The 11053-nt window shown below is 39.2% G+C and overlaps 1 protein-coding gene across 1 annotated transcript; it reads right to left on the bottom strand.

The window, feature by feature from the left end:
• Positions 1 to 48: 48 nt before the first annotated feature.
• On the bottom strand, positions 49 to 10982 carry CHMP5 (charged multivesicular body protein 5). Its single transcript, XM_065832077.2, has 8 exons — positions 10820 to 10982; positions 5728 to 5832; positions 4938 to 4984; positions 3126 to 3219; positions 2974 to 3045; positions 1665 to 1773; positions 1149 to 1261; positions 49 to 658 (listed from the first exon to the last, which is right to left on the bottom strand). The coding sequence occupies exons 1-8, from the start codon at positions 10886 to 10888 to the stop codon at positions 608 to 610; spliced, it is 660 nt and encodes a 219-aa protein (XP_065688149.1). The 5' UTR covers positions 10889 to 10982; the 3' UTR covers positions 49 to 607.
• Between the last annotated feature and the right edge of the window lie 71 nt (positions 10983 to 11053).

The following is an 11053-nucleotide window of genomic DNA, read 5'->3' as shown; positions in this document are numbered from 1 at the left end:
AGGTTAAAGCCAAATTAATTACCAGAAAATCCACACAAACGGATGGGCTAATCTACATGATTTTATGTCTCCCAAGAATACATAAAGTCAACAATAACCCTATTGTTACAGCTGCCAAGACTGTTACAAGTGTGATGGCATAAAAGTCTCAAGACTGCAGTAGTTTAAAAATCACTTTCAATTCTTTTATCAAATAAGCATAGTAATAAGGGAGCTATTTTACAGAGAGCAAGCAGCAACATACAATCTTAGTTTTGAGAAAGAGAAACATAATAACAAAGTCAGAATAAAGCTCAGCTATCCACAGCCACCACTACTCTTCACCAATCACTTTGTCCATAAGACTCAGAAATGAAAACCCATTAGACTGACTGCTTCCACTGAAGGGAATTGTGCCAAATTTCCCATTAATAGAAAAGTCAGTAGCAGAACAACTTTCTTCAAAGAAAGAACACCGCCGTTCATATTGCATTCTAGGATGTAGTGATATTAAGGTTACACTGGAAGGACAAGTTCTCCAGGATTAAATAAAAAAAAAAAAAAAAGAAAAAATCTTAATTAGATTTGTAAAGTGTAGTTCAGTATATCCATTGTGCTTTTGAAACATTTATGTAGCGGGGATCTTTGGCAATCCAAATTCATCCACCAGTACGCCATCCTGTAAGAAAAAGAAGTAACAGGTTAACAACTCTCCACTAACCAGAACATTTCACGTAAGTTTCCTGACAATTTCTATGAAGTGATACATCTGTAACTGTCACTGTGTGACAGCTGGAATCAAAATAAGAGCATTAGTGTTCTTCCTCATTCTGAAGCTCTATTAAAGCCCCAAAAGCAAACAAATAGAAGACTTCACGTTTTTAAGAATAACTATACTAGGAGCTGCAATGTTACATTCACATTCTACCCACAGTCTGACAGTGTTAGACAGGAGTTACAAAATGCCATTTTAGCTCTTTGTTATAAAGAGCATTAGGTACATTGTATTCTCTCATATATAGCATCCAAAATACATAAAACATTAGGCACATTTTTTTGTTTAAAATATTAAGGATTCCAAATATCAAGCAATCACTATAGATGTGATTAACCCAAAACAAAAAAAAACCCTCTCCATATATTTTCCCTTCAAAGAGGAAAGGACTCACTTTGTTTTTTGTGTCAGTAGGAGTGACCTCTGGGATTGCTGGAGCAGATGCAGCCTCATCTAAGTAGGAATTGTCTTCATCAGCTAAAAGCTCATCACCCAGCGCATCCAGTTCTGAAATTGAATTATGTTGGTTGAAAAATTATGCAAGAAATTCCTTTTGCAAAAGAAAAGCTGCTCTTACAGAGAAACAGGAAAACAGGAGAAAACAGAGAAAGAGGAAACACTGAGAGCTTGCATTCATACTCATTTAGCATTACTTGTTCATTAGTCAGGAATACGGACACAAAACACAAGGCAACTTCTTTTCTTCATTGTAACGTTCCATTAGTGTATCTCTCATGTTTGTCTCATGCTCTTGTTACCGCTCTTAAAGGAAATGCAGCTTTTATGTTTAAAAAAGTGATTTTTTTTTTTTCCCCAAACACACTTAAAGTATTTGACTAAGGAAATTGAAAATCACTGTATGGTGATTTTTACATCCAGCAAGGCAAAAATCACCCTCCATCTTCCTAACCTGCTTCCAAGTCATCTTCATCGATCTCTGGTGTTCCATAGCTACGACTCAGTGCTTCCTGGACTTCATTGGCTTCTTCCATCATATCCTCTAACTGATCTTGTATGTCCTGGAGCAAGAAACAATTTCAACTGGTCTATATTTAGTAGTTTTAGTTAAATTTATCAGAGCTTAATCAAATTCAGTTTAATAATTCCAACATACAAGGCACTCCATTTTTTTAATGCATAAATCATTTTTGAAGCAGCATTAATACAAGTCAAGACACATGCAATCAGTACTATAATGTGGCCTTAACTACTATTAGAATGATAATCAAAGTATACAGTAGAGAGGAACCTTGAAACAATATCTCTGCAGAACTCTCTTGGTTTTTTTAACTATCCTTCAGTGCAAATTGAAAACCTCTAATAAATTACCCACAGTTCAGCATTATATCGATAATGCAGAAGAGTATGAAATCTAGAGAAATTAAATCTACTATCTGGAGAATTAGCACCGGGCTGAGTTGTGCCACAGCAAAATTTAGAAGATACTTAAGCAACCCCACTGGCACTGTACTTGAGTACAAGTAAGGAGACAATACTTGATTGAAGGTTTACAATGCAGGCCATATATAAAAACAGCATGGGAAAGAGAACTTAGAGGAATTCAGCACTGGCATTCAATAAAAGTTTAAGTGCAGCATACTTTAAATTATATTTAGAGATGTTACAGGGTTTTCGGTTGGTTGGTTTGTGTTTCGATTTTTGGTTGTTGTTGCTGTGTTTTGGTGAGTTTTTTTCATACACCCTCCCCCCCTCCTCCCCCTCACTTGCATTTGCTGAACACAAGGCCAAGCCTTGCAGACCTTTTAAAATTTAATTGTTTGGGGATTTTTTTGGTGGGGGTTTTGACTTGTTGTTTCGGTTTAGTTGAGTTTTTTTGTTTGTTTTGTTTTAAATCAGGCACTACCTTGTACTGGGGTAGCACAGGACTAATCTGCATGTTGCTAACATGGCAGGGGGCAGAAAAAGGACAAAAAAGGCGTAGCAGGAAGTATTCACCAACATTTAGGCTGAAGTGCTGAGGAGAGGGAGAGATTACAGATTAGCCCAGCAAGGAAACAAAAATCAGTGCAAGAAGGCCACCAACTGATTGTGCAGTACCAGAGAAATCAGGAAGGAGTTAGGATGGTTGTTTCATAAAAAAGGGAGGCAATCTCATGTGAACTAAAGCAGTCTGTTTACCTTTAAGTTACATAGTCTACTCATTACTGTTTCAGTACATTTTTTTCTGTTCTTTAACAATTTAAGCTATAGAAGCTCACCTCAATTTGATCAATTTTGACTTGCTTGTAAGCTTTCTTCATTTCTTTCACCCCCAGTTTCATTGCATCAACCTAGAATAGAGTCAAACAACATGCTTGTATCTGTTGTAGCATACACAAGTTAAACAAATGTGAGATTAATATACTGGTACCGTTGTCTTTGTATCCTTCAGTGCCTGAATAGTGTAATTAGCTTGTTCCATATTAAAAGACTGCTGTGACAGATTATCCCTCTGTTGCTCATACCTGTTAAAAACAATGCAAATAATGGCTTTAAAACACCACACTATTTATTGCCACAGAAATGCCTAATTAAAAAAAAAATTAAAATCAGCAATAGTAGTCTAGACACAGGAACACATTTTTTAATCTATTGCAAACAATCACAGCAGAAAAACCAGCTTCCTAAAAATGTGGCCATTATGCATTTCTGTGTATTTCAAGTTGACAAAGCTACTCCTGAACTAATCTGCTGCTTTAACTGATGGCGATACCATATTTGTACAGGCTTACACAGCAGGTGAGGATATAGCAAAAGTTCTAATCACTACAAGCTAGAGATGATGCCATTGCTCACTAATGCTGTAAGCAGAATGGAAGAGATGTAGGTTATCCAAACCACAGTGGCTCTGCACTGTATCTCTGCAGGGCATGAAGGAGGGCAATGATAGGGTAGCGAAAGGAAATCATTAAGGCTAACCAAAAATAAAAGGGAGAATTTAAAAATCAATAAATCCTCCTTCTCCAGAACGCTGGAAGAGGCTGCCCAGGGAGGCTGTGGATTCTCCTACTCTGGAGGCATTCAAGACCTGCCTGGATGCCTTCCTGTGTAACCTCATCTAGGTGTTCCTGCTCCGGCAGGGGGATTGGACTAGATGATCTTTCGAGGTCCCTTCCAATCCCTAACATTCTGTGATTCTCAAAGCTAAGCTTGTATCCAATCAAAAACGTAAAATATATCAAGTTAAACATAAAAACAAAAGCATAAACACAAACAAATCCCTCTTCAAACAGGAGGTCTGCAAGACAAGGAGGATCCAAATACAAAACAGCTCCCAGACAAGGAATGGTTAAATATATTACTGTTTAACAAGATGGAAAAGAGATAACTGAGGGATATGATGATGGCCTGTTATGAGGGGCCCAGTGATTGTAAATAGGAGAACAACTATCAAGTAAGATTAGCAGGCAGCATAGCCAAAACAAAACCAAACAAATACAAACCAAACCCAAGCAGCCCTTCTCACAACATCTAACTAAACTACCGCTTTCCTTACCATAGGATATTTCGGATGGTAAGAGTTCACAAATACTTAACAAGCAATTAAGCAAGTCTGCAGAGGTACAGTTCATCTGAGGGATATGAAATACAAGATGATACGAGCTTTGGCTCTGATAGCACCTAAGAGATATACAGTTCAGGGATTATAAGATACTTAGTGAAGCGTCCCTGAACACCTGCCATGTTCCGACATTCTTCCCTTTGTATTTGTTGCCGGACACTTTTCAAGACCACGTACTAAACTAGACCAGATCACAGGATCATCTATCCTGTCCATTCGGGTTTTTTGTTTTGTTTTGCATAAACACAGTTACCTGCACTACATTTACAAAAGGGTAAATTTCCAGTAAGCCAGACCAAGGTCATCAAGTACACAATTTATAGTAATCAATTAATAATATAAAATAGGGCACTCCCTCAGAAAATTTAGGAGGCAAGCATAGCTTTAATAAAGAGCAGATTTAGGTCAGCTTGTCCCCGTCCAAATCTATATAATATTCAAATACAAATAAAACACAAATATGCTGATGCAAAATCTGTAAGGAGATGCTTCTGAAATGCTGGCTAGCTTGTTCAGCATTTTTCTGTAAAGAACACAAGAGTACTGGAAAGAGAAGTATGGCACCCCCCTTAAAGAAAACAGGCTTTCGTTAATCCCAAACTGACAAAGGTTTGAACTTACATTCGCTTCTGCTTTAACACTCTCAATGCTTTCTGTTTTACTGCATTCTGAAAAGCACAATATCATTACATTAGGAAAAATATTTTGCTAATTATTATACTGTTCAAACATACAAGTTTTCCAAAGGATTCCTCAGTTACTAGTGCAAAGACTTTAACAATATTCACATTCAGCATCTGTTTTGCATTAATAATTAATCAAATAGGCTTGTATGTAAAGCTTCCAATAGAAAATACTTTCAAAGTTTCTGGCTTTTGATTTTTTTTTAACAAGACAACTAGAAAGTCAAACTTACTTAATCAGAAACGTCTTTCATCAACACATTTTAGTGGTCAGCATCAAATAATATCGCAGAAGGTATTTTAACAATAGTGTTTATACAAGGTATGTTTATTATTAGGTACATTTTATACTATATGTTAATCCCCTGTCAAAAATAGGTTTTCCTATTTAATTTCTGCATAGTGCAGATCTTTTTATTTTGGCTGATGCACAAAATAGCCTTTCTAGAAGAATCAATTCAAGTAACAGAAGGAAGAATGGAAGCAAATTACTTCTGACTGAGCAACTATATTACACTATGGAATAAATAAAAACCAATTAAACCACTGTTCAAATATGCATATCTAAGAGATGCTTCAGAATGAAAATAATGCTCCAGGATCTTATATCCCACCAGTAGGGTAAGATGCAATTCTAAGAATCCTATGAACTGACTGAATGACCTCACTACATCACAAGAAGCATGAGTCACATCCTCTCATGCTTAAATCCCACAGAAGATTATTACCTTTGCAGGCCCCTCTCTCATCTTCTTCATTTGATCCTTATATTTCACTAGTTCTGCATCAAGCCTCGCGATTTTCTTGTCAATCGACTCAGCTCTGCTATCCACCTTTAATACATAATGGGAAAAACAAACAGAAAAACATAAATTAAGGTTTTATTCAGGTACTGGACAATAAAAAGAACAGTCTGAGTTTTATTATGCTTCTAACTGTTTCTTCACTCAGCAGTTTTATGAACAGTTTAAAGTTTGCAGACAATCCAAAAACAGAATCAAGTGAAACACCTTCTACAAGGAGCACAAGAAACATGCTGAGGTTGCAGGAAGCTCTGCCACTATAATTTGTTCTCATCAATTTGAGATGCTCCCTTGCACCCCAACTCAAGCCATGGTCTCGGTTCAGGAATTTCTGATAACATACAGTGTCAAGGAGTAAACTGGAATTAAAAAAAAAAAAAAAAGAAAAAAGAAACATAAATGTACCATGCTGGCAGATAAGGGGGAAAGTGCAAAAGGGACAGGGATGCATTCAGCAAGGACAGAGATTTATTTTTGGTGGACAGAGAACATTAATCTTTCAGAATGATGCCTGGATTACTGGTTGCATTTCAGAATCCCAGACAAATATTTTTTCAAAGGTGCCTAACTTCTTTGTCAGAGGGACACTTTTCTCATCACTTCCCATAAAGGGAGTCAGGACACAGCAGTTCCACCTGGCAGCTACTCCGAATTCTTACTACACTTTTGCTCCAAATCCCAATAGTAGCTGCACAGCTCAGTAAGAGACCTCCAGCAATCACCCTAACAGCTCTGGTCTGGAGCGTATCACAGAGCTGTCATTACAGAAATACTTCAACGCTTCTGCATAAAATGGCTAAAGATGATAATTGCTTAACCAAGCATGAGTATAGATCATTCTAACAGCATACACAAATTCATAAATTTTAAAAAAGCCTCCTTAACAGCAACTGACTGTCACAGCGTTTCTTTGGAAACGCCAAAATAAAGCTTATTGACTTCTCATTCCAAGAAGCCTCTCTAGGGATTAGAATATAATGACATTCCAATTATAGCATAAGACTGATCAGTGCAAATTTACAATTCTGACTTGCTAATAGTGTGGCTAAACATGTGTAATTCTGTGGAATTTCATTGTGGTGTGTCAATGATCCTTTTAAATCTCTGCTCTATGACAGCAACATGCATTTGCCGGAGGCATCCTGAGCAGAACATGCAATATGAACACTCCACACAAGACATCAAAGTGCCAGGGCACAGCTGGCATTGAAAAAAATACATTAAGCTTTCTTTTATGACAAATATTTCACTAATAGCAAGAAAAAGATTTTAAAACTCTGATTTTAAAACTCTTGTAGGTTCAAAGTGTAGCACCTCCTCAAGATCTTCATCAGCTAATGCACCTTTAAGGTCAGCCTCCTTCACAGGGAAAACTAGTTATTTGCTTTATTTATAATAAATAATTATTCCTTTAGGTAGTACTAGCAGGAAACAGAGACAGAACCTCCTATATCGATTAAGTATATAAAAATTTCACAGACACATTACACAGGACCTCAGCTTTTAAAAAACAAGAATGGACAGAAAAGGGGAGAAGAGATCTAATTTATCAAAAACAAAATGATACTGTGTACTAGGACTTGAAGATCTGCTTTCTATTATTCACAAATAAGGCATGCTGAGATATGTTTCATTGCTACAGAAGGACCCCAATCTAAACAAAAGAAAATGATGGTTGTATCCCAAATCCCTATTAAGCAAAATGGTACTTTCATTTGATAAAAAAAAAAAAAAGAACATCACATATAAGACAATGTTAATCCTGTCACAACTATAAGCCTTTTGTCCCTATGTTTCCTACTTACTACTCCGAAAAGAACATAATTTCAGAGTGTTTTTTCCAAAAAGAAAAAGTAAAAACAATACTAATGCCACAGTTCCTGATGCATCCTTCCTCCTACCGGTCTCATGACAGCTCTGAGTCATCTGACTGTGCTCAGCCAGCAAGGATAAAAAAAAATCTGCCACTTAGTGCAATGTTGAGGCAAGCACAGCTACAGTGAGCAGAAACTGCACGAGAGAGTGGGAACATCCCTGTGGGGAAACAAGAGGGCATCGCATAGCCAGCCAGCAAACTCCATAGTAACCAGACATTGAAGAAAACTACAGAGAAGTGTTTCCTGGGCTTTGGCAAACACGTCACATTAGTCATCCCACAGAACCAGCTCCTTAGATGCAAAAATCTTGAATTGTTAAGATATCTTAAGTTGATGCTTGTTCTCTTACCACAGAAAAAAAGCATATTGTGTGCTGTGTATTGGGTTCAGTCATACTACTGTTGCATACAGAGGCAAAAACATCAAAAACATAGGCATAATTACTGCCTAAGAGCCATCTACGTCTTTAACAAATGGTAACTATGAACATTAATCATTGCTTGCCAAATACAATAATTCCTTACTGACATTTAATAGCTAATTACCAGTGAAGTAACATGGTAAAAGATTTTACAAAGCTATTTCACTCTTTCAAAAGGTGCAACAAAATGTGTCTAAGATTGAAAACCACACTGAAGTGGTGCTCCTTGAGTCTCCAAACTGTTGAAGGTAAAGAAGCAATGCAAGTTTTTTAGTATCTCATGCAACTCTCTTCAGTAATAATTGACATGCAATTTAAGAAAACAATTTCATTATATCTCTAGTCCTTTAGCAGGACCTATATTAGAGACTTCACTACTGTGAAAATTAACTGAAAACACACCAAGTCTTTCCCAAATTGTATCATTACTTCATGTAAATTGGCATGAAAAGTTAATTCATAAACTTCTAACTTGTCTCCTCATGCTTACTAACAGTATACAGAACGCTCTTTAATTTTAGTTCCATCCACAGAAACTGAAAGATGTCAAAACAGGGCAAAAGCTAACATAGAGCTCAGTAATGATAACAGCAGTTTATAAACTTCCTCATGCCAAAGAGCCATGCTTGGAGCCAGCCCTTCACCTCTCAACAGCTGACCAACACAGGCTCTGGATTTCATATCTTAAAAACCACCCTGTAACTCATCATAGGTTGCCAAAGTCAAAAGTCATCACATACACAAAATAAACCTGAAACTGCTTTTCAGTTAACCTGTTGTCTCTTTAGCCAAATTTTCAGGCAATGGCATTACAAACAACAAGAGGAGGATTAAAACTGCATGTAGCTCCTGGTGGGTGGCATTGATGACCACCTTTTCTGGGAAACAATCCTGAATTCCTGGTGTTGCAAATCAAAGCAGCTGTTTCAATTACCCTTTTATGTACCTCAAAAATACACTGGCTTTAATCAATCCCCTTGTAAAGACAGCTTGCTGCCATATCTAAATTTTGTGTTGATTTACCTCAACATCATAAAATCAACATCAACTTGGAACTGGCAAAATCTGGCCAGAAAAATCTAACAGACTAATATAGAGTTGGCTGTTGTAAGGGAAAGAAGGTTTTCTGGTCTGCAGCTTATATTACCAAAATAGCAAATTTAATAACAGTATTCCAAATGGATTTTGGAGTTCTAGCCTTCCCACAGCATTTACTGGTAATAAAGGGAAAGCTAATCCTGATATTCAAGCACATGTTTTATTTACCATTCTAACCAAACATTGGTGGAGCTATGCTTGGGCTTAATACTGCTAAAAAGCAATACAGTTCTTCACCAGTAAAATACCAGACTGACATATGACCACTTATTTCCCTGTCCCAGCCACTGGCATACATAATAGACTGATGTGCTCAGGTTTGTGTAGGTAGCACTGACAAGCATTATGTATTTAACTTAGAGAGTCTCTTCACTGTGTATCAAAATAGATCTTCTGGGAGGAACATAGTGATTCTCCACAGAAGCCTTTTGGAGTCAGGTTCTAGTAACAATGCTTAGTTAGCCTTAGTTAACACCACAACCACTACTGACATTTCACCTGACTTTATTGACCACTGAGACAAAAAACTAAGACCTCTGTGTTCTTTCTTCACCTTTTAAAATCAGTTTAGTATAGGAGCTGTAAAAACATACCACAGTTTTCTTCACAAACCTAAAAGTCAAAAAAATGCTATGAAATGGCAAGATTAACTTTGTTAAAGCTTCTCCTTAACCTTCTTTTCAGGCAAGCCAACCTTACAACAGCTGTAACGTTTCTATCATGTGTTGGTCTGGCCTTGCTCAACTGCCCATCTGTACACAACTTTGCCATCAACCCCACAGCAAGCTCCTCTGTAGTAGACGGAACAATATTCATCAGAAGGTGGGATTTGCCTTCCCACCTTCTGTATTGGACAGAGGGAGTGGCTTCGTTTCCCCGGTCCCTGCCTTCCCACAGCCTGTTCCAATGCCTGACAACTCTTTCTGTGAAGAATTTTTTTCCCAATATCCAATCTAAACTTCCTCTGGCACAACTTGAGGCCATTTCCTCTTCTTCCATCACTTGCTACTTGGGAGATGAGACCAACACCCACCTTGCTACAACCTCCTTTCAGATAGTTGTAGAGAGCAATAAGGTCTCCCCTGAACCTTCTTTTATCCAGGTTACATACAAACATGCCGCACCAGAGTATAGGCATATATCGATATACACTCAAGTATACATATATATGTATATATGTCTATAAATATATATATATATATACGCACACACACACAACCATGTACCAAACACCCCGACGAGGCACAGCCGCACAGCTCTGCACTGACACACACACATACTCACTCACCGGCGGTACCTCCAAACCATCGCACGCCCACTCGCGCCCCGTGCCTCGGGTGGGTGCGGACACCGACACTTCCGTGTCGGGGCCGGCGCACGGCCGGGCAGCAGCTCAGCCCGAGCCCGCATCCGTACGAGCTGGGGCACGGCCCGCAGGCCCTTCGGGAGAGCCTCGGCCCCGGGCCGCTGGATACGCCGGGGTCGGACGGCCTCGCCCGAAAGCCCGGGTTGGCCGGGCCACCCCCGCGGCCATCCGGCCACTGACCTGTCCCTCCCGAGACGCTGGCCGGGCCGAGCAGCGCACAGGCCGTGGGTCAGGTGTCCCAGGGAGGGTACTCACCGTTCCGATGCAGTCGGTGAGGCTGGGCGGCGGCGCCTTCGGCTTCGCTTTGCCGAAGAAGCGGTTCATGGCGACGGCGCTCGGTCTCGCTCCTGGTGCCGGTAACAGCGGCGCCGCCGACCCGGAAGCCACCGCTGGCCGCCCCCAAGGCGGGGCCGCGGCGGGGGCGGAAGCACTTGCAGAGGGACACGCCCCGCACTTCCGGCCTCTCCGCTCCCTCAGAACACAGTGCAA

This window comes from Patagioenas fasciata, chromosome 2, assembly GCF_037038585.1.
Source record: "Patagioenas fasciata isolate bPatFas1 chromosome 2, bPatFas1.hap1, whole genome shotgun sequence".
Classification (NCBI taxonomy): domain Eukaryota; kingdom Metazoa; phylum Chordata; class Aves; order Columbiformes; family Columbidae; genus Patagioenas; species Patagioenas fasciata.
Note: the sequence above shows the minus strand (reverse complement) of the source record. Positions and strands in the feature narration are given on the sequence as shown.

Excerpts from the sequence above, each read along its gene's own strand:
- CHMP5 (XM_065832077.2), bottom strand. The coding sequence starts at position 10,888 with ATGAACCGCTTCTTCGGCAAAGCGAAGCCGAAGGCGCCGCCGCCCAGC. Across the intron at positions 5,833-10,819 it reads TCACCGACTGCATCGGAACG|GTGGATAGCAGAGCTGAGTC; the intron begins GTGAGTACCCTC and ends TATGTATTAAAG. Across the intron at positions 3,220-4,937 it reads GTGTTAAAGCAGAAGCGAAT|GTATGAGCAACAGAGGGATA; the intron begins GTAAGTTCAAAC and ends TGTTTTTAACAG.